A 24531-nucleotide genomic window follows, 5' to 3' on the forward strand; every position below is an offset into this window, starting at 1 on the left:
GAGTCTTCAATGTCCATCGCCAAGTGTTGCTTGATAGAACCCCCATTGATCAAGTCAGTTGAGTCCTGAAGGACTAATCTGCCAGACTAGTCTGTGGCAGGCGGTGAGGGAACCAACGCAAGAGAAAAGCAAACTTGACATCATCCTCACCTAGGTACCTGTTCCAGCTGATCCGACCATGGTAGTATTGGAAAGAGTGACCACCATTACAGTCCTTTTAGAGGAAAAGTCTGCCTTAAAATAACATCAAATTGTATGGCACTACCACCGTGCCAAATGGGACAGATTCAAAATAGATCTCGAATCAATGAGATACGGTGGGTCGTCAGGAACATCAGAATTGTACACAACCACACTCTGTAACCTCATGGCCTGACATATCCCCCATTCCACCTTTCTTATCAAGTCAGGGACCAATCCTAAGTCAATGAAGGGTGTAAGAGAGCATGCCCAGGAGCAGCAGCAGGCATACCAAAAAATGAGATTCCAGCCTGGTGAAGATATAACATTGAATTCGCTGCATGCAAAACAGCAGAAGCATCAGGCTATAAACAGAGCAAACTAACCTCGCAATCAATGGATTGGATCAAAGCTCTGCAGGCCTGACACCCAGCCATTAATATTGGTTCAAAATTAATCAACTATCTGGAGGAGGAGAGTCCACAAGTATCCCCATTGTCAATGAAGGGGGAACCAACATGTCCGTGAATAAGATAAAGCTGAAGCATTTGTGAGCATCTTCAGCCAGCAATGCCGAGTGGATGATCCATTTTGGCTTCCTCCTGATGTTCCCAGCATTCCAGATGCCGGTCGAACTAATTCAATTCACTCCACCTGATATCAAGAAATGACTGAAGGCCCTGGATAGAGGTCCTGACAACATCCCGGCTGGAATACTGAAGACCTGTGCCCCAGAACTGCCTGAGCCATTAACTAAGCTGTTCCAGTTGAGCTACAATTCCAGTACATGTTCCAGAACAGAACACTGGCATCTACCTGACAATGTAGGAAGCATGACAAATCCAATCCAGTTAACCTTCGCTCATCAGTCTGCACCCATTCACCAGTGAAGTGATGGAAGGTGTGGTTGACAGTGCAATGAAGTTGCACTTACTCCAGCAATAACCTGCTTAATGACGCTCAGTTTGCGTCTCACCAGATTTCACTACAGCCTTGGTCCAAACGTGGACGAGCAAACTGAGGATGAATTCCCTTGCGATCAAGGCAGTATTTGTGGCACCAAGGAGCCTAGGCAAAATTCAAGTCAGTGAAGTCAATTGAAGTGAATCGGGAAGAAATCTCAGATTTAAAATGAATAATTAACCTCATTTCATGTGCCATTTGCAGAAAGGAGTTCCAAACCTCTTCCACACCATGCATGTGGAAGTATTTCCTTCTGAAAGGCCTGGCCTCTAATTGTTAGGCTATCACCCTTATTTCTAGACTATGCAAGCAGAAGAAATTTTTTTCTCTATCTCGCCTATCAGTTTCTCCGAATATCTTGAAAACTTCAATAAAATTACCCTTTAATTTTCTGAATTCCAGGAAATTATGTGTAATCCCTCCTTGCTATATGTCCCTTAGACGCCCGGCATCATATTTCATCCGTAGTATTTTGCTTTTGTTATTCAGTTAAATCTACGCTGCATTCCCTCCCAAAGCCAGTATCTCCTTTCTAAGATGTGGCGCTCAGAATTGAACACAGGTGTGGTCTAACCATGGCTTTCTACATCTGGAGCACAACTCATAAGCCCAGATATTCTGGTCCTCTGGATGTATTTTATGACCTTGTTTTTAATTTTTAATGATCTATCTGCATGGACCCCTGAGGTTCTTTGGATCTCCATTGCCTGCAGCTTTTTTAAGTATTTGGAAAGTACTCTGATCCATAATTGCATTGCTTATAGCCTACACCGAAATCCATTTGCCAGTGTTTTTCCCATTAACTTAATCTAATAATATGTTTATGCTTCCATCAACACCAACAATACTGCCTACAGTGAATATTTGACACACTAAACACAGATCTCTGTGGGACACCACGGGTGTGTGTTGGGGTCTCAACTATTCACTGCATTTATCCTGGAATCTGACATCCAGCTCTGAAAATCCACGTAGACATGCAATTTAAAATAATATATAGGCACCTGATGCCCTTTCTGTACCATACACCTTCAACTACTCCAATCCTGGTCTATCCTGGGAGATCCGATCCTGATCGAAGTGCGATGCCTTGTTACCTATTGGCGGGGGTCAGGCCCTGCCCTAATTTGAGGAATCCTAAAAATATAGAAGCTGTAGAGATCACATGAAATGGAACAGTGTCAAGGGACTGAGCTGTTCTTTTTATCTTGGAGTTTTTGATGGAACAGTGTAGAGAGATCATTACTCTGTTTTAGTGGGTTTATAAGAGGGAGAATTTATTAAATTGACTGCAGACCATTGGGGCTCAATGGACTGGAATGGGATCAGAGTGGAATTGGGACATTCTCCTATAAATGTCTGTTGCCTTGCATTGCATTTGCAGAGCAGTGATGGGTTCGCTGAAGCGCAATGACATGGTTGAGTAGCGCCACTGATTATGGGAGGGCAGCCAGATGGGGGAGGGGTGCAGAGCATGAACCACAAGCAAAGACAGGGCTGAATTTGTTCTAACTAGACTGCCCCAACCAGCAAGGAATCACAGAATTAAGAGCATGATATTGCCACAGTTTTCCTTGCTGATTGATGGTGGGGAAATTTGGTCGGGTGTAAAATGTGTTTTAACCAACATTAGACAACATAAAAAACTTAATATGCATAACCTGAGACTAGGCTTGACCAGAGCAAATGTAGGGGAGGTGTGTGGAGAGGAATCTATCAGCCCGGGTTCCTGCACCTGACCACTTTCCAAACAAGTTGGGGATTAGAGAGAGGAGAAAGCAGCCAGTGTTGCTGTCCCTGAACACTCTCCAATGATGTTAGTATTCGAGAGAGGAAATCAAACCACTGTTCCTGCTCCTGATGTCTGCCTGGTGGCCGCTCCCGGAAGGTTTTGATTGTCACATGAAGACAAGATCGGGTCTTCAGAAGTAAATGGCCGTTCTTTTTCATTTATAAAAATTCATATCCCCAATTACCCTTGAACTGTGTGACCTGCTAGGCCATTTCAGAGGGAAGTTAAGAGTCAACCGTATTTCTGTGGTCCTGAAGTCTCATGTAGGCCGGACTAGGTGACAGCACAGTTCCTTCCCTACAGGGAGGACATTCGTGAATCAGATGGGTTTTTACAACAATTGACAAAGGTTATTGTTAATTCCAGACATTTCTTTAAATTCAAATTTCACCATCTGCCATGGTGGGATTCGAACCCTAGTCCCCACGGCATCAGACTGTGTCTCTGGATGGCTACTCAGGTGATAATGCCACTGTAATGGGTTGAATCTCTACTCCAGGACCGGGACCCACTATCTAGGTTAACCCTGCAGTGTTGAGGGAGTGCTGCCTGTTTGAACTACTCCAGGTTAACCCTGCAATTGAGGGAGTGCTGCCTATTTGAAATATTGTCTTTCAGATCAGATGATAAACTTGAGGTCCATTCAACCCTCTTGGATGGAATTAGAAGATTTCTATTGAAAGAAAACCATCGTTGTTCTCTCTGGTTTCCTGGCCAATACTTCTCACTCAACCAATTTGTAAAACAGATTACTTTGTCGTTGCCTAAAGGTGGAAACGCCCAAACCTGTGCCTGTTCACCCTGTAATAGCCATGTTGTGTGTCTTTTAACCCTGTAGTAACCATGCTGTGTGTCTATTCACCCTGTAGTGACCATGCTATGTGTCTCTTCATCCTATAGTAACCATGCTGTGTGTCTATTCATCCAATAGGAACCATGCTGTGTGTCTATTCATTCTGTAGTAACCATGCTGTGTGTCTATTCACCCTGTAGTAACCATGCTGTGTGTCTATTCATCCTGTAGTAACCATGCTGTGTGTCTATTCATCCTGTAGTAACCATGCTGTGTGTCTATTCATCCTATAGTAACCATGCTGTGTGTCTATTCACCCTGTAGTAACCATGCTGTGTGTCTATTCACCCTGTAGTAACCATGCTGTGTGTCTATTCATCCTGTAGTGACCATTCTGTGTGTCTATTCACCCTGTAGTAACCATGCTGTGTGTCTATTCACCCTGTAGTAACCATGCTGTGTGTCTATTCACCCTGTAGTAACCATGCTGTGTGTCTATTCACCCTGTAGTAACCATGCTGTGTGTCTATTCATCCTGTAGTAACCATGCTGTGTGTCTATTCATCCTGTAGTAACCATGCTGTGTGTCTATTCATCATGTAGTAACCATGCTGTGTGTCTATTCATCATGTAGTAACCATGCTGTGTGTCTATTCACCCTGTAGTAACCATGCTGTGTGTCTATTCATCCTGTAGTAACCATGCTGTGTGTCTATTCATTCTGTAGTGACCATGCTGTGTGTCTATTCATTCTGTAGTGACCATGCTGTGTGTCTATTCATCCTGTAGTAACCATGCTGTGTGTCTATTCATCCTGTAGTAACCATGCTGTGTGTCTATTCACCCTGTAGTAACCATGCTGTGTGTCTATTCATCATGTAGTAACCATGCTGTGTGTCTATTCACCCTGTAGTAACCATGCTGTGTGTCTATTCATCCTGTAGTAACCATGCTGTGTGTCTATTCACCCTGTAGTAACCATGCTGTGTGTCTATTCATCCTGTAGTAACCATGCTGTGTGTCTATTCACCCTGTAGTAACCATGCTGTGTGTCTATTCATCCTGTAGTGACCATTCTGTGTGTCTATTCACCCTGTAGTAACCATGCTGTGTGTCTATTCATCCTGTAGTAACCATGCTGTGTGTCTATTCATCCTGTAGTAACCATGCTGTGTGTCTATTCATCCTATAGTAACCATGCTGTGTGTCTATTCACCCTGTAGTAACCATGCTGTGTGTCTATTCACCCTGTAGTAACCATGATGTGTGTCTATTCATCCTGTAGTAACCATGCTGTGTGTCTATTCATCATGTAGTAACCATGCTGTGTGTCTATTCATCATGTAGTAACCATGCTGTGTGTCTATTCACCCTGTAGTAACCATGCTGTGTGTCTATTCATCCTGTAGTAACCATGCTGTGTGTCTATTCATTCTGTAGTGACCATGCTGTGTGTCTATTCATTCTGTAGTGACCATGCTGTGTGTCTATTCATCCTGTAGTAACCATGCTGTGTGTCTATTCATCCTGTAGTAACCATGCTGTGTGTCTATTCACCCTGTAGTAACCATGCTGTGTGTCTATTCATCCTGTAGTAACCATGCTGTGTGTCTATTCATCCTGTAGTAACCATGCTGTGTGTCTATTCACCCTGTAGTAACCATGCTGTGTGTCTATTCATCCTGTAGTAACCATGCTGTGTGTCTATTCATCATGTAGTAACCATGCTGTGTGTCTATTCACCCTGTAGTAACCATGCTGTGTGTCTATTCATCCTGTAGTAACCATGCTGTGTGTCTATTCACCCTGTAGTAACCATGCTGTGTGTCTATTCATCCTGTAGTAACCATGCTGTGTGTCTATTCACCCTGTAGTAACCATGCTGTGTGTCTATTCATCCTGTAGTGACCATTCTGTGTGTCTATTCACCCTGTAGTAACCATGCTGTGTGTCTATTCATCCTGTAGTAACCATGCTGTGTGTCTATTCATCCTGTAGTAACCATGCTGTGTGTCTATTCATCCTATAGTAACCATGCTGTGTGTCTATTCACCCTGTAGTAACCATGCTGTGTGTCTATTCATCCTGTAGTGACCATGCTGTGTGTCTATTCATTCTGTAGTAACCATGCTGTGTGTCTATTCATCCTGTAGTGACCATGCTGTGTGGCTATTCATTCTGTAGTAACCATGCTGTGTGACTGTTCATCCTGTTGTAACCATGCTGTGTGTCTATTCATTCTGTAGTAACCATGCTGTGTGACTGTTCACCCTGTAGTAACCATGCTGTGTGTCTATTCATTCTGTAGTGACCATGCTGTGTGTCTATTCATCCTGTAGTGACCATGCTGTGTGTCTATTCATCCTGTAGTAACCATGCTGTGTGTCTATTCATCCTGTAGTGACCATGCTGTGTGTCTATTCATCCTGTAGTGACCATGCTGTGTGTCTATTCATCCTGTAGTAACCATGCTGTGTGTCTATTCACCCTGTAGTAACCATGCTGTGTGTCTATTCATCCTGTAGTAACCATGCTGTGTGTCTATTCACCCTGTAGTAACCATGCTGTGTGTCTATTCATCCTGTAGTAACCATGCTGTGTGTCTATTCATCATGTAGTAACCATGCTGTGTGTCTATTCATCATGTAGTAACCATGCTGTGTGTCTATTCATCCTATAGTAACCATGCTGTGTGTCTATTCATCCTATAGTAACCATGCTGTGTGTCTATTCATTCTGTAGTAACCATGCTGTGTGTCTATTCACCCTGTAGTAACCATGCTGTGTGTCTATTCACTCTGTATTAACCATGCTGTGTGTCTATTCATCCTATAGTAACCATGCTGTGTGTCTATTCACCCTGTAGTAACCATGATGTGTGTCTATTCACCCTGTAGTAACCATGCTGTGTGTCTATTCACCCTGTAGTAACCATGCTGTGTGTCTATTCATCCTGTAGTAACCATGCTGTGTGTCTATTCACCCTGTAGTAACCATGCTGTGTGTCTATTCATCCTGTAGTAACCATGCTGTGTGTCTATTCATCCTGTAGTGACCATGCTGTGTGTCTATTCATTCTGTAGTAACCATGCTGTGTGACTGTTCATCCTGTTGTAACCATGCTGTGTGTCTATTCATTCTGTAGTGACCATGCTGTGTGTCTATTCATCCTGTAGTGACCATGCTGTGTGTCTATTCATCCTGTAGTGACCATGCTGTGTGTCTATTCATCCTATAGTAACCATGCTGTGTGTCTATTCACCCTGTAGTAACCATGCTGTGTGTCTATTCATCCTGTATTAACCATGCTGTGTGTCTATTCATCCTGTAGTAACCATGCTGTGTGTCTATTCACCCTGTAGTAACCATGCTGTGTGTCTATTCATCCTGTATTAACCATGCTGTGTGTCTATTCATCCTGTAGTAACCATGCTGTGTGTCTATTCACCCTGTAGTAACCATGCTGTGTGTCTATTCACCCTGTAGTAACCATGCTGTGTGTCTATTCACCCTGTAGTAACCATGCTGTGTGACTGTTCATCCTGTTGTAACCATGCTGTGTGTCTATTCATTCTGTAGTGACCATGCTGTGTGTCTATTCATCCTGCAGTAACCATGCTGTGTGTCTATTCATTCTGTAGTAACCATGCTGTGTGACTGTTCATCCTGTTGTAACCATGCTGTGTGTCTATTCATCCTGTAGTAACCATGCTGTGTGTCTATTCATCCTATAGTAACCGTGCTGTGTGTCTATTCATCCTATAGTAACCATGCTGTGTGTCTATTCATCCTATAGTAACCGTGCTGTGTGTCTATTCATCCTGTATTAACCATGCTGTGTGTCTATTCATCCTGTAGTAACCATGCTGTGTGTCTATTCACCCTGTAGTAACCATGCTGTGTGTCTATTCATCCTGTAGTGACCATGCTGTGTGTCTATTCATCCTGTAGTAACCATGCTGTGTGTCTATTCATCATGTAGTAACCATGCTGTGTGTCTATTCATCATGTAGTAACCATGCTGTGTGTCTATTCATCCTATAGTAACCATGCTGTGTGTCTATTCATCCTATAGTAACCATGCTGTGTGTCTATTCATTCTGTAGTAACCATGCTGTGTGTCTATTCACCCTGTAGTAACCATGCTGTGTGTCTATTCACTCTGTATTAACCATGCTGTGTGTCTATTCATCCTATAGTAACCATGCTGTGTGTCTATTCACCCTGTAGTAACCATGATGTGTGTCTATTCACCCTGTAGTAACCATGCTGTGTGTCTATTCACCCTGTAGTAACCATGCTGTGTGTCTATTCATCCTGTAGTAACCATGCTGTGTGTCTATTCACCCTGTAGTAACCATGCTGTGTGTCTATTCATCCTGTAGTAACCATGCTGTGTGTCTATTCATCCTGTAGTGACCATGCTGTGTGTCTATTCATTCTGTAGTAACCATGCTGTGTGACTGTTCATCCTGTTGTAACCATGCTGTGTGTCTATTCATTCTGTAGTGACCATGCTGTGTGTCTATTCATCCTGTAGTGACCATGCTGTGTGTCTATTCATCCTGTAGTGACCATGCTGTGTGTCTATTCATCCTATAGTAACCATGCTGTGTGTCTATTCACCCTGTAGTAACCATGCTGTGTGTCTATTCATCCTGTATTAACCATGCTGTGTGTCTATTCATCCTGTAGTAACCATGCTGTGTGTCTATTCACCCTGTAGTAACCATGCTGTGTGTCTATTCATCCTGTATTAACCATGCTGTGTGTCTATTCATCCTGTAGTAACCATGCTGTGTGTCTATTCACCCTGTAGTAACCATGCTGTGTGTCTATTCACCCTGTAGTAACCATGCTGTGTGTCTATTCACCCTGTAGTAACCATGCTGTGTGACTGTTCATCCTGTTGTAACCATGCTGTGTGTCTATTCATTCTGTAGTGACCATGCTGTGTGTCTATTCATCCTGCAGTAACCATGCTGTGTGTCTATTCATTCTGTAGTAACCATGCTGTGTGACTGTTCATCCTGTTGTAACCATGCTGTGTGTCTATTCATCCTGTAGTAACCATGCTGTGTGTCTATTCATCCTATAGTAACCATGCTGTGTGTCTATTCATCCTGTAGTAACCATGCTGTGTGTCTATTCATCCTATAGTAACCATGCTGTGTGACTATTCACCCTGTAGTAACCATGCTGTGTGTCTATTCACCCTGTAGTAACCATGCTGTGTGTCTATTCATTCTGTAGTGACCATGCTGTGTGTCTATTCATACTGTAGTAACTATGCTGTGTGTCTATTCACCCTGTAGTAACCATGCTGTGTGTCTGTTCATCCTGTAGTAACCATGCTGTGTGTCTATTCACCCTGTAGTAACCATGCTGTGTGTCTATTCATCCTGTAGTATCCATGCTGTGTGTCTATTCATCCTGTAGTAACCATGCTGTGTGTCTATTCACCCTGTAGTAACCATGCTGTGTGTCTATTCACCCTGTAGTAACCATGCTGTGTGTCTATTCACCCTGTAGTAACCATGCTGTGTGTCTATTCATCCTGTAGTAACCATGCTGTGTGTCTATTCACCCTGTAGTAACCATGCTGTGTGTCTATTCATCCTGTAGTAACCATGCTGTGTGTCTATTCATCCTGTAGTAACCATGCTGTGTGTCTATTCATCCTGTAATAACCATGCTGTGTGTCTATTCATTCTATAGTAACCATGCTGTGTGTCTATTCACCCTGTAGTAACCATGCTGTGTGTCTATTCATCCTGTAGTGACCATGCTGTGTGTCTATTCATCCTATAGTAACCATGCTGTGTGTCTATTCATCCTATAGTAACCATGCTGTGTGACATCATTCTATAATTCCCAATCTGTGTGACTTTACATCCCACAGCAAGCACTCTATACATTCTCCAGTAAACAATTTATTTGACTAAGTCCTATAATTACAACTGTCTGTAACTGGAGATCCTGAAGTAACCATTCTATTTGACTGTATGTCTTACAGTAACTGTGCTGCATATCTGTCCCCACTATAATAACCATGGCATATGTCTTATCCCAAAGTGACCATGCTATGACTGCACGCCCTACAGTAACTGAGCTGTGTGACTGTAAGGCACACTGTGTATTCTATGTGGTGATATGCTACAATCATCAGGCTGTGTCACTACACATTCTATAGTAAAGATTTTGTGCTTGTCTCTTTTGCACAGACCCTGTTGGATTTGGGCGCTTCTCCAGACTACAAGGACAGCCGGGGGTTAACGCCTTTGTATCACAGTTCAATGGTGGGAGGTGACCCTTATTGCTGTGAACTGATTCTGCATGACCATGCTAATGTTGGCTGCATGGATGAGAACGGATGGCAAGAAATCCATCAGGTAAAACTCTATATTGGCATGCAGGAGACAGGACATAATGGCCATTGCACTTGAACTATGTGTAATTGCACGAGTGGGTGGTGAGTTAACAGCTAGAGTGGTAGCGAACAGGTTGCCCCAGGGCTGCTCACAGTAGGAGTCCTCAAACTGCTGGAGAGCAGGTGGAGGGTTAGTGAAGAGACTTTTCAGAGCAAGAGTCTACCTCCTTCTGCAGTTAAGTATTTCAAGCAGAGGGGTTGTGAAGAACCTGGCCATACCTATTTTTTTCAGCTTCAAGTCATTCAAAGCCCTAAATGTTCTTCCAACACCCCACCTTCCCTTGGAGACGTTTGCACCCACAAACCAAGGTGGGTTTGTGCAGTCACTGTCTTCGAGATCTGTGTAGACTTCAGTGTAAACAGCCTGCAGAAGTCTTTCAGTCCTTAATGACCTACAGGAGAGGACAGGAGGTTGCTAACAGTTACTACATATGTCTTCCAATTTGAAGTTCTAGGCTCAATCTGCAAAGCTTGCATTGGTAATGGTGCGACCAAGGTACACAGGTGGTATTCCAGCTCACTAACATTGCATTGGAACGGTTCCATTCCTTCCAAGTTAAAGCAGAAAAGAACCCAACAAATGTGAGTGCAGACTAGGCAATGTTTTCAGCTGGCAACTTGACAATGCGAAGCAGAGGAACTTTGGCTCAATCTCTCCATTGGTACCCGATCTCGTTGACATTGAACAACAGCTTCTTTGTTCATTTGTTTCTGGATTATAGGAAAAAAACATAAAATAGTGATCTTTCTTTCCACCTTTAACCTTTCCACCATCACTCATGACATTTGGAGTGGGAAATCTATCCTCTCGTTTAACTACTCATCCATCAGCTCGCTGACCTACTTACTCCAGATCGACAAATGCCTTGATTTTAAATGTCTCGTCTCTGTGTTCTGATCCCTCCATAATCTCACTGCTCCCTTCCTCTATAACCTTGCCCAACCAAGCAACCCTTCAGAAACCCTGCATTCCTCCAACTTTATTTTCTTGAATATCTGGGCTGGGATTCTCCGCCCCCCCGAGATTCGGCAGGGGCGGGAATCACGCTGCGCCAGTCGGTGGGCCCCCCGCGGCGATTCTCCGGCCCGCGATGGGCCGACGTCCCGGCGCTGACAGGCCTCTCTCGTCGGCGCGGATTAAACCACCTACCTGACCGGCGGGATTGGGGGCACGGGCGGGCTCTGGGGTCCTGGGGGGGGCGCGGGGCGATCTGACCCCGGGGGGGGGGGGGGGGGGGGGGGTGCCCCCATGGTGGCCTGGCCTGCGATCGGGGCCCACCGATCGGCCGGCGGGCCTGTGCCGTGGGGGCACTCTTTTTCTTCCGCCACCGCCACGGCCTTCACCATGGCGGAGGCAGAAGAGACCCCCTCCCCTGCGCCTGCGCCGGTATGACGTCAGCAGCCGCTGATGCTCCGGCGCATGCGCGGACTTACGCCGGCCGGCGAAGTCCTTTCACCCCGGCTGACGTGGCGCCAAAGGCCGTTCACGCCAGCCGGCGGAGTGGGAGCCACTCCGGCGCGGGCCTAGCCCCTCAATGTGAGGGCTTGGCCCCTAAAGGTGCGGAATTGTGGCGGCCCGCCACTTCGACAAGCTGGGACCCCCCCGCCCCGCCGGGTAGGGGAGAATCACAGCCCTTGTTCCTTTCGCTCTACTTTGCCAACTGTCCCTTCAACTGCCTGGGTGACAAACGCCAAAGATACTTTTTTGAACATTCAGTCATGGGATGTGGGCATCTCTGGCTGGACCAACATTTATCCCCCATTTCTAATTGCCCTGGGGAAGGTGGTGATGAGCTGCCTTCTTCAGCCACTGCAGTCCTGAGGTGTAGGTACACCTACAATGCTGTTAGAGAGGGAGCTGGAGGATTTTGACCCAGCTCTGAAAGAATGGCGGTATATTTGCAAGACAAGATGGTGAGTGACTAGGGTTTTTTTCCATCAGAGACATGGGGGTAATTCACCTCAGGTGCCCTGCCCTGGAGTTTGGGAGGTATGGGGCATATCTCTATCTTTGGCTCAATGTCAATTTTTCTTCTTTCGTGCAATGTGGGTGTTGTTAGCTAACTAGTATTTGTTTCCCATTCCTAATGAGCCATGAGAAGGTGGAGCTGAGCTGCCAACTTGGACTGCTGGAGGTGCGGGTACTCACACAGTACTGTTAGGAAGAGAGTTCCGTAATTTTTACTCAGCGACAATGAAGGAAAGGGCGATATATTACCAAGTCACAGTGCAGCTTGGAGGGGAAATTGCAGGCGTTGGTGTTCCCATGGGTCTGCAGCCCTTGTCCTTCTAGGTGGCAGAAGTAGTGGGTTTGGAAGGCACTGTCAAAAGAAACTTGGTGAGTTGCTGCAGTGCGTCTTGTCTCTAGTACATGCTGCTGGCACTGTGAGCCGGTGGACGGAGTCAGGGCCCATAGCCTTTGCAGTATCCAGCGCCTTCAGTCATTTCGTGATATCACGTGGAGTGAATTGACTTGGATGAAGTTGACATCTATGATGCTGGGGACCAGTCGGCACTCCTCACTGAAGATGATTGCAAATACTTCACAGAACCGCAGAAATCTTGCAGCACGGAAGGAGGCCAGTCGGTCTCCAAATGAGCAATTCACTTAGTATCATTACCCCATTTTCTCCCTGTGACTGCACATTCTCCCTTTTCAGATAACAATCTGCTTCCCTTTTGAATGCTTCAATTGAACCTGCCTGAAAAGAAAAAGTTTGTCCTCGTGATGTCCGGGTTTCTTTGACCAATTACCTCAAATCTGTGCCTTCTCGTTCTCTGTCCTTTCACAGGTGGGAACAGATTTTCCCTGTTGTTTCTCTCCAAATCCCTCATGGTTTTGAATACCTCGATCAAACCTTCTCTCTCCTTGCCCTCTCCAAGGAAAACAGCATTGGCCGTGACTTTTGTACTGATGTTCTGGGCTCCTCCATCATTGTGGATGGGGATACCTGTGGAGCCTCCTCCTGTTGTTGTTTGTTTAATTGTCCATCGCCCTTCACAACTGGATGTGGCTGGACTTTGGAGCTTTGATCTAATTCATTAGTTTTGGGATTGTAACTCTGTCTATAGATTGATGCTTTTTCTGTTTAGCACAAAAGTTGTCTTGGATGTAGCTCCACCAGATTGTTAACTCAATATTAGACATGTCTTCTGCTGCTGGCATGCCCTCCGACACTCTCCGTTGATGCAGGGTCGATTCCTCTGACTTGTTGGTAATGTCAGGATGAGGAATGTACCAAACCATTATGTTATGTGAGGTTGTGCCTGATTATGTACCTGGAGGACCTGTTCACTATGTTAAAGGTGGTTTATAAATGCAAATTGTTGTCATCCTCACCTGATTTGGCCATTCACTCATCAATGTGGATAACTTTTAACTATACTCTGAAGTGGCCTATCAAACCTTAGTTGTACAAAGAAATTAGGAGATGGGCAGCAAATTTCAATCTTGTCAGTGATACCTGCAAGCCAAATTAACGGTTAAAAAATAAATAAATCAGTAACACAATGCCACAACTAAAACTGTCTCTCGTTCTGATTCAGGCCTGTCGGTATGGACATGTGCAACATCTGGAGCACTTGCTATTTTACGGAGCAGACATGAGCACGCAGAATGCCTCAGGGAACACCGCTCTGCACATCTGTGCACTCTATAATCAGGTGAGTGGGGAAGGGAGAAGGGGAGGGGAGGGAAAATGCGTTGTATTGGCAGGGTGGGGGGAGGGGGGGAATTATTTATGTGGCAAAAGTAGGCAAGGGGTGAATGTACGGGCTGAATGGTGAGGTCGGGGTTGGTCCTGCCACCCAGATTTCTCATCATGTCTGTGGCCTTTCTAGATCCAATTGTGGATGAGAATCTGGGTGGGTCCATGTGCTTTAAATGCTGCCAATGTTTGTAGAATTCTCCCTCAGCAAGATACAACTTGTCAAACCTTCAGATGCTTCCTGTGACTTTGCATTTATTGTCAGCATCATCTGCCTCTGTGATGCACGCTCAATTGTACAAAGACTAAGGTTGGATACAACTGTGGCTTTATTGCAGTAAGATGTGTGGCCTCCTACAGCAGCTGGCAAAATGGCTGCTGAATAGAGGGCACGCTCCTCCTACTGGGCGGAGCCAGCAGGCAGGGGCTACTGGCGAACCTGTAGTACAGGTCCTACCTTACATCACCTAATACAGGTGTAATAGTGGTTTACCACACTCTGTTCAACTTTACTCAGCATCAGTGTTGAGCATCAATACTTAGGATTTATAGGATTTATAGCATATAATTTGGATTATATGCTTGCTGACATGAAACCACTTGTGACACCTGACCAGAACTCATGGCCTGTTTGTAGTTTAGAAACCCTTTTCTGTCAGTAAGTTAATGGTGTTAAAGTCTCCACGCCGGGTCAGATAGTTTGAAGAATAGAGGCGACATCTGCAGAATGTTTGTTTTTGATGTCGGTGGTAGAAGTAGAGGCAGGAATTTCTGGGTCTGATCTGTGCTGCAATTGCATCGCAGTGCGAGAGGGGAATCAGGAGGGTATTAATAGTCACTGCATTGCAACTGACCTCCGTGCCCGTGAGTTAGGAAGGAGGGAAATTAGCCAGTTGTGCCTGCTGTTCTTGGTCAGGCAGTGACTCCTGTCGGAAAGCATGGTGCAATCAGTTGGGGCAAGCTTGGGTTGGGATGCAGTACCCTCCACAGTTGAGTATCGTGCTGGCCCTTGCAATGCTAGCATGCCTGGGACACCCCACCCGTCAAGCTACCCATCAAGGATCAGTGGGCTGAAAACACGGGTCAGTAAAACAGAAAGCCAGGAGAGAAAGCCAGCATCATTTTGGATTGCATCACCCAAAGAACCTTGGACATGCTCTTATAATGCAGAAGCGACTCACTTGTATTCTTGCATTGATCTTCACTGTTACTCAAGGACACAGTTTGAGATACGGGGCGAGCGTCAGGGAATTATTGATTGAAATTGGTTGTGGAATCCCAGGTGACAAGCTGTTCACAGTGACTGTCTGCTCTCGGATGGTGTCTGACAGGCCGTCTCTGGTCCTAGTTTAGATAAAGCTGTTTCTTTGGTGCAATTCAATCTGTGCTCCGTCGTGTCTTGTCTCACGCTGTGACTTTCTATGCTGATTGCTGAATTGCTGCAGTGATTATCACCATGTGCGTGACAGCCTCTGGAGAAATGAAATTGTCCTTTCAACTGATACAGAATCACAATACACAATAGTCTAACAGAGGACCATCACACTCCAACAGGACAGGAAGACCTTTGTTGAAATGATGTTTATTTGTTAACCCCTCATGTTCAGTACAGCTATTCCTATATCTGTTTTATCTGTGCTACGGTTAGCACAATTGCTTCACAGCTCCGGGGTCGCAGGTTTGATTCCCGGCTTGGGTCACTGTCTGTGCGGAGTCTGCACGTTCTGCATGGGTTTCCTCCGGGTGCTCCAGTTTCCTCCCACAGTCCAAAGATGTGAAGGTTAGGTGGATTGGCCATGATAAATTGTCCTTCGTGTCCAAAAAAGGTTAGGTTGGGTTACGGTGACAGGGTGGAGATGTGGGCTCTGGTCGGGTGCTCTTTCTAAGGGCCGGCGCAGACTCGATGGGCTGAATGGCCTCCTTCTGCATTGTAAGTTCTATGATTATCAATTTTCCTTTGGTCAGTGCTCTTTTTAGTCCTCGTCTCTTGTTCCTTCTGAGTTTCAAACCCCTATCTGAACTACTCCTCTTGATTGATGAAGCTCAGAGAGTGTCATTGTATGCTTGACAACACTTTTTCAAGTTTATTTGAGCTAATAGTTGTATTCTAAATTCTCATGGGTTCTTCTTGTCTTCGCTCTGTACTTCAGTAGCTTTAAGTTGCAAAAGAATCACTCGCAACAAGAACTTATGTTTATATATAGTGCCTTGAATGCAAGCATTGATTGTCTGTTCCTAGTTGGCCTCGTATAATTGAAAAGCTTGCCAGCCCACTGTGAAGAGAAATTAAGAGTCAATAGCATTGCTGTGGGATTGGAATTGTACATTATCCCAGAGCAGGTAAGGACAACAAGAAAAACAATCTCACCATGGAATTTGGCTTTGTAGCGTCACTTGTGCTGATGCTGTGGAATCTGGGAATTCTAAGAATGTCAGCCAGCCTATTTCTGGCCACGTCTGCCGTGGGCTGTGTAGCATGGCATGATTCTAAGCATGGGTGTTCTGTGCACGCTTTGGAAACATGCAGATCGGCAGATCATGATGACAACAGCACCTAATGTTGATTTGACACACAAGCTGACATTTTGCCCTCTCTTAAACAATGCCAACTGAGCATGGATAATATGAAGGGTTAGGGAGCTTCTACAAGAAGTGGTTTTTGCTTTTTCTCCCCCCCCCATAGAATCTATACAATGCAGAAGGGGGCCATTCAGCCCATCGAGCCTGCACCAACCCTCTGAAAGAGCACCCTACCTAGGCCCACTCCCTGCCCTATCCCAGTAAACCCACCTAACCTATTCCCGTAAACCCACCTAACCTATACATCCCTTTGACACCAAGGGGCAATTTAGCATGGCCAATGCACCGTACCTGTGCATCTTTGGACTGTGGGAGGAAACCGGAGCACCCGGAGGAAACCTACGCAGACACTGGGAGCACGTACAAACTCCAGCTGACAGTCACCCAACGTGGGAATGGAACCCGGGTCCCTGGCGCGGGTAGGCAGCAGTGCTAACCACTATGCGATTTTACTGCTGCAGAGAATAGTGCTGCTGTGCAGCGGTACCCCAGCGACTGCAGAGAGGCTGGTAGACGGCTGTTGGCTTTCACTGGCCTTACAGAATGAACTCAGCAGCGCTGGGCAGCCTGGCTGGGAGGTATCATTAGGGTTACTGACAGAGTGGCAGTGGTAGGAGTTCAAGTGCTGTTATCCAGGAAGAGGACTGCAGGTTTGAGCTCCAGCCAACTCTCTTTGCACGTCACCAAATTTCTCACGTTTTCAAAACAATTGTTTTTTTATTCTTGCGACCAAAGTGAATAATTTCACACTTCCCTACATTATACTCCAGCTGCCTTCCTGTTGACACTCAAATAACTTGTCTTTTTCTCTTTTGTGTCCTCCCCACAGCTTACCTTTCCACCCAGCTTGGTATCAGCAATGAACTTTGGTGTATTACACTGTTTCTTCATATAAGCCTTTAATGTAGATTGTAAATAGCTGAGACCCAGCACTGATCCCTGTGGCACTCCACTAATCACAGCCTGCATCCACTCTCTGCTTTCTATCCATTAACCAATCTTTTATTCATGCTAATCTATTAGCCACAACTCCATGAGCCCTTAACTTGCCTTAACTTTTTGTGTGGCGCCTTATTGAATGCCTTTTGGTATCCAAGTATACCACATTTACTGGTTCCTCTTTATCTACCCGACTCACTGCCTGAGGACATGGAGGAAACCATTTAGGACTGAGATGAGGTGGGCAGCACGGTAGCATGGTGGTTGGCACAATTGCTTCACAGCTCCAGGGTCCCAGGTTTGATTCCCGGCTTGGTTCACTGTCTGTGCGGAGTCTGCACGTTCTCCCCGTGTCTGCGTGGGTTTCCTCCGGGTGCTCTGGTTTCCTCCCACAGTCCAAAGATGTGCAAGTTAGGTGAATTGGCCATGCTAAATTGCCCTTGGTGTTCAAAATTGCTCTTAGTATTGGGTGGGGTTACTGGGTTATGGGGGTAGGGTGGAGGTGTGGACTTGGGTAGGCTCTTTCAAAAGAGCTGGTGCAGACTCGATGGGCCGAAAGGCCTCCTTCTGCACTGTAAATTTTATGATTAGGAGGAAGTTCTCCACCCAGAGAGTGATGAACCTGTGGAATTCTCTACCACAGAAAGCAGATGAGGCCAAAACATTGTGGGCGCAATTCTCCACACTCACGACGGTGCGGGGAATAGCGGGGGTCGTAAGTTTTTACGGCCACGCTAGTCTGACGCCCTCCCGCTATTCTCCCCCCCCCCCCCCCCCACGCCCGACTCCTGACACGAATCGCTGCCGCCGTTTTTTTTACGGCGAGCAGCGATTCTCAGCTGGCCGATGGGCCGAAGTCCAAGCCCTTTACGACCATTTTTAGGAACGTCAAACACACCTGGTCTGACCGTTCGTAAAAACGGCCGTAAAGTTGGGATCTTGGCAACCATGGTACCGATTGGCACGGCAGTACCACGGCCGTGCCAAGGGTGCCATGGGCCCGCAATCGGTGCCCACCGATCGCGGGCAGCGGGTACTTACCCCACGCACTCTTTGTCCTTCCGCCGCCCCGCTGTACCCATTCGCGGGGCGGCTGAGGGGCATCCTGGCCCGCGCATGCGCGGGTTTCGCGCAAATGCGCGATGACGTCATCCGTGCATGCGCGGGTTGGAGTCTTCCAATCCGCGCATGCGCGGCTGACGTCATGTGACGCGTCAGCGGTCGCAAACTCTGGCAAGCGGGCTTAACGAAATTCGTTAAGCCCGCGATGCCGGAGTTCACGGCCGCGGCATGCTAGCCCCGGGGGGGGGGGGGGGGGGGGGGGGGGGGGAGGCTGGCGTCAAACCCGCCCATTTTTGACACCAGCCTTACGATTTCTCCCTGTTTGGGAGAATCGCGCCCTGTATGTTTTCAAGAAAGATTTTGCTATGGCTCTTGGGGCGAAAGGGATCAAAGGATATGAGGGGGAAGATAGCAACATTTTACTGAGTTGGATGTTCAGCCATAAACGTGATGAAAGGTAGAGCAGGCTCAAAGGGCCGAATGGCCTAAACCTGTTCCAATTTTCTATGTTTCTACTTGTTACATCCTCCAATAAATTTGTCAAGCAGGATTTTGCTTTAGTAAAATAATGTTGGGGTTGGTTAGCTCAGTTGGCTGGATGGCTGGTTCATGATGGCTGATGCAGGAGTGACGCCAGCAGTGCAGGTTCAATTCTGTACCAGCTGAGGTTATCCATGAAACCTTCTCAACCTTGCCCTTCGCCTGAGGTGTTCTGAACTTCAGGTTAAATTACTACCAGTCAGCTCGCTCTCAAAAAGCTGGAGGAGTCTATGGTCCTCTGGGACTAGTACAGGTCAATGGGATTTGAGATGGCTGATAGTTCAGTGGGTGATCTGCAGACTTTGCCACAGGCAAGACAGGAGCTTCGAGTGTAGTTCTTCGAGCGTTGTGTAGCTGAGGTGTTTGGAGTTTGTGTGCTCTCTCCGATTCTTTGATTTTGCCACTGTGTGCTCCCAAAAATGTCTCTTGGTGTGTTTGCTGCCTTCCTGAATAAACATTCTCTGGGCGGGATTCTCCCGTACCCGGCGGGGCGGGGGGTCCCGGCGGGACGGAGTGGCATGAACCACTCCAGCGTCGGCCCGCCCCAAAGGTACGGAATCCTCTGCACCTTGAGGGGCTAGGCCGGTGCCGGAGTGGTTTGCGCCCCACCGGCTGGTGTGGAAGGCCTTTGGCGCCATGCCAGCCGGGGCCAAAGGGACTCCGCCGGCCGGTGCGAGTCTGCGCATGCGCGGGAGTATCAGCGGCTGCTGACGTCATCCCCGCGCATGCGCGGTGGCTTCACCTAGGCGTCGCCATAGTCCCAGAGGACCATAGACTCCTCTAGCTTTTTGAGAGCGAGCTGACTGGTAGTAATTTAACCTGAAGTTCAGAACACCTCAGGCGAAGGCAGAACGTGTTTTCACCGATACATTATCCACATTCAATAATCTATTAGCCACAGTTGGAGAGGATTTTCAATTGCGTGGTATTCATAGTTTCCAGTCAACATTCAGTGGGGTGCTGTCCATCGTTTAGAATGGGCAACCATTAATATAATACCCACTATGATTGGAGGGCATTTTCAATGCCATGTGATGATATGCATAAACAATCATATAGATGCATATCATCACATCCCCTTTCCTTTGGAAATGTAAAGTTTCACATACATTATATCAATTTACTATACAATTTACATGATATGCATAATGTGTTCATTATTTACATATTTACAGTTCATCACAAGTTCAATCTGTCTGGTTTTCTCTGTGTTTTGTCAACCTTCTGAGCATTGGTTGAACCTGTGAGTTTGATTATCATAGAACCATAGACATTACAGTGCAGAAGAAGGCCATTCAGCTCATCGGGTTTGCACCGACCCTTGGATAGAGCAGCCCACTTAAACCAATGACTCCACCCTATATCCGTAACGCAGTAACCCTACATAACCTTCTGGACACTAAGCGGCAATTTAGCATAGCCAATCCACCTTACCTGCACATCTTTGGACTGTGGGAGGAAGCCGGAGTACCCGGAGGAAGCCCACGCAGACGTGGGGAGAAAGTGCAAACACCACAGGCAGTCACCTGAGGTCAGAATTGAACTCGGGACCCTGGAGCTGTGATGCAGCAGTGCTAACCACTGTGCCGCCAATTGATTTTCAGTTGTTGTTGAAAATTATTCTTGCTGATTTTCTTGACTTTGTGCATTTTCATCTTGCTCTGGTTCTGCATGCTGAGGTATCTCTTGTTCTGTTGTCCTTGAATTGCTTACAATATCATCTTGTGGTTCCATAACAAAAGGTTGCTGAACCTTCAGCAAGGCTCTCCGTTTCATCTTAGAACTTGCCCGTCTTCAGTAATGATGATATAGGATTGAAGATCTGAAGATTGTTGTACCTTAGCACACTTCAAACGTTTCCATCAGGATCTTCTACCCTGACTGTGTCATATTTTTCTAATGGTTGTAGCCTTCTTGTTGTTTTGTCGTAATACGTCTTCTGCCTCCTTTTTTGAAACATGAGCTTCCTCACCAGTTTTCAATTTGTTTGTTCCAATGCAATGTGTGGTAAGGTTGTTCTAAACTTTCTGTATTAAAAGTTTTGACAAGTTACACAATTCCCGATCATGACTTGAATATCTTGATTGATACCCGGCCAGTATACGTCTCCCTCGTTCGTCTTTTACATTTCTTTTTGTCTAAGTGCCCTTCATGAATTTTTTTCAGAATCATTGGCCATAATGATTTTGGAATTACTATTCCATTTTGCCTTACAAGAAACCATTAGCTGCATTTAGCTCTGCTCTGGTATTATAGTAGATAGAGCAGGATCCTTTCGGCCATCCCTCTGTGAGATATTTTACAACAGTAATCTTTATTGTCACAAGTAGGCTTACATAGTACTGCAATGAAGTTAATATTAAAATCCCCTAGTCACCACACTCCGCCGCCTGTTCGGGTATACTGAGAGAATTCAGAATGTCAAATTCACCTAACAACCACGTCTTTCGGGACTTGTGGGAGGAAACCGGAGCACATGAGGAAACCCACTCAGACACGGGGAGAACATGCAGACTCCGCACAGACTGTGATCCAAGCCGGGAATCGAACCCGGGTCCCTGGAGCTGTGAGACAACAATGCTGACCACTGTGCTACCGTGCCGCCCATTATCTTCTATCAGATTTAATCTTTCGTGGATTCATCTCTTATTAGTTTAGACTTCTCATCTGAGACTGGAAGGGTTTCCATCACAAAATTCACTTGTGCTTGTATGTCCTGCTCCAAGTGTTGCTCTTCTTACATGTCCGTAGCACGAGATAGTGCATCCGCTACGAGATGTTTAGATCTGGTGTATAGATTAGATCGAATCATATCTTTGTAACGTCATTATCATGTGTTGTATCCTGGGTGTCATCTTGTTTAGATTATTTTTTACTGTTGCCACAAGTGATTTATGGTCAGTTTCCACTAAGAATGTTGGTAGGCCATACACATGATCATGGAATTTGTCTAATCCATTAATTAAGCTCAAGTATTCTTTTTCTATTTGAGCATATCACAGCTCTGTGTCAGTCATTGACCTTGAGGCAGAGGCAATTGGAAGCCAATTCTCATCATTGTCTTCCTGCAATAATACTGCTCCCAACCCATCTTTCAAGGCATCTGTCGATATCTTTGTCTTCTTCGTAGGATCAAAAAACGTTAACACAGGTGCAGAGTCAATGCTTCCTGTAATATTTGCCATTCATGTTCATGTCTGTCCGACCACTGGAAAACAGTGTCCCTCTTTATTGATTCTCTCATGCACATTGTTTTCAATGAAAGATTAGGACTAAACTTTCCGACAAGATTTATCATGTCAAGCATCCTGAGGACTCCTTTCTTGTCAGTAGGGCGTGGCATGTTTAAAATTGCCTTGATTTTTTTCTTGGTCAGGTTGCATACCTTTAGCAGAAGGTTTGTCTCCAGAGAAAGTGATTTTTTTCAACACCAAACTGACATTTGGCTTTATTCAGTTTCAATCCATGTTTTTTGATGTTTCTCAGCACTTTGACAAACCATTTGTCTTTGCTCTTCTCTTGTTGAGCCCCATACAATAATGTCGTCAACGTATACTCTGACTCCTGGAATGCCTTCTACGATGTGTTCCATTGCCCTATGGATAATTTCAGATGCTGAAATTATACCAAATGGCATTCTGAACAGAGTATTGAAGGTGCACAGCTTTGAGCTCTCCTCATCTGACTTGAGTTGCCAAAAACCCTGTGATGCATCTAGTTTGCGAAAACATGCTACTCCTGACTTCTCATATGTGATTTCTTCTCTCTTCCGATAGTGCCCTCCTTTCATGTTTAGATTGAGACTCTTTGGATCCATACAGATACATAGATCATTGTTACCTTTCTTCACGCAAACCATAGAGTTTACCCAATCTGTTGGTTCTTCAATGAATCATATCACTCCCAGTTTCATCATCCTCTCCAGTTCATTCTTTAGTCATTCCGCCAGTGGAGTTGGTACATGTCTTGGTGCATGTATAACTGGTCGTGCATTGTCTCTTAACTGTATACGATAGATAAATGGTAACACTCGGAATACTTCACAAATTTCAGGAAATTCTTTCAGGATTGCATCCATTGATGTCTGTTGCGTAGTTATATTAAAGCCTGCAGTGTAGACTCTTTTCACTAGCTCGAGTGATTCACATCCTTCCACTCCGAAGAAATATTCACGCTCACGCGAGAATTTTACTGAGTGCACTTTGTCCTTTACACAGATCTCTCGACCACAGACTCCCAGTGAATTAATCATTTTGCCATTATAATTTTTTGATAGTGCTGTGGTATTTAAAACATGTGGCTTAATCTTCATTTCTTGTAAATCGTATAAACTGATTAAATTGGCTCTTGCTCCCGTTTCCAGTTTTACACTAATTAATGTTCCATTAATCATCAGAGGAACTTTATCTCTTTGAACATTTGCATCTACATTGCTGTTCCTGCAAATTTGCTTTAACTTGCATGCTGTCACAATGCATATTTTCACGAGAAATCATGGGTTGGATTCCCCTATTCTGAGACTAAATGCTACTGCCTGCGTGGGAACAGTCGCGTTCTATGACCAAAATAACAGCTCAAAACCTCCACCGATTCTCCGTCCGGTGGGCGGATATAGGCACGCAGCATAGAGCAACAGCATAGAGCTCTAACTGTGGATAAAGCGGGAGAATTGTCAGGCTGCGCATGCACACGGCAGCAGCCTGCAGCGGCTGCGCCATGCAACATGGCGCTGACGGCGCGCCGACCTGGCCTGCCAAATAGTGACCCCCTTTGGCCAAGCTCGCCACCGCCGGACCAACCCCCCCCCCCCCCCCCCCCCCCCCCCACCAGTGCCCCCAGCCACCACTGAAGACCCCTTGCCCGCAGATCGGCTCCCCCCACTCCTTCCCCGCAACTCCGGTGGCGCTGGACTTAGTCCGCAGGCGCCACGCCGAGTTCCCGAAAATAAATACCATGAGTGACTGACGCCTTCGGGAACTCGGCCCATCGGGGACAGAGCATCGGGGGGGGGGGGGGGGGGTGGGCCTCAGGTACCTTCCTGAGGCCGTCCTGATGGTGTGCGGCATACTCCTAGAGTGCGCCGTTTTGGTGGGTGTGGAGCATCGGCGCGAACGTGATGTCTCCGCCCGATCACCAAACGTGATTCCGGCGTCGGAGACCGGAGAATCCCACCTCGGATCTATGAAGAAAGTGTCTTCAAGATTTATTTCATCAAGCATGTTGATTGACTGGTATTTCGATTTTTTAATTAGAAAGACATTGTTTGTCAAAATGATTTTTGCCTTTACACCTGGAACAAATTTTGCCAAATGCTGGACATTGCCTTTGTAAATGATTTGTGCTGCATCACTTACATAAAATGAAAGTTTCATTTACTCGCTTAAAATGGCCACCGCTGCTGGGACCATGTTTTGCCTTTGGGTTCGTCACAGCACTAATGGCTAAAATTCTTCAGATTTAAAGTACTAATCTGCTGCGCAGCTAGCTCGTTGGCATGGCAAATCTTAATCACATCATCAAGCTGATGGTCATTTTCCCGTAAAAG

General features: G+C 45.9%; 1 protein-coding gene across 1 annotated transcript in view; it reads left to right on the forward strand.

Annotated features, from left to right (window-relative positions):
- Window positions 1-24531, forward strand: part of shank3a (SH3 and multiple ankyrin repeat domains 3a) — a 1085379-nt gene that overhangs the window by 449279 nt on the left and 611569 nt on the right. The window contains exons 8-9 of the mRNA XM_038811689.1: window positions 9953-10120; window positions 13705-13821. Coding sequence (XP_038667617.1) covers window positions 9953-10120; window positions 13705-13821 — 285 coding nt within the window. The remainder of the gene's footprint in view (window positions 1-9952; window positions 10121-13704; window positions 13822-24531) is intronic.

This window comes from Scyliorhinus canicula, chromosome 11 (genome assembly GCF_902713615.1).
Source record: "Scyliorhinus canicula chromosome 11, sScyCan1.1, whole genome shotgun sequence".
Taxonomy (NCBI): Eukaryota; Metazoa; Chordata; class Chondrichthyes; order Carcharhiniformes; family Scyliorhinidae; genus Scyliorhinus; species Scyliorhinus canicula.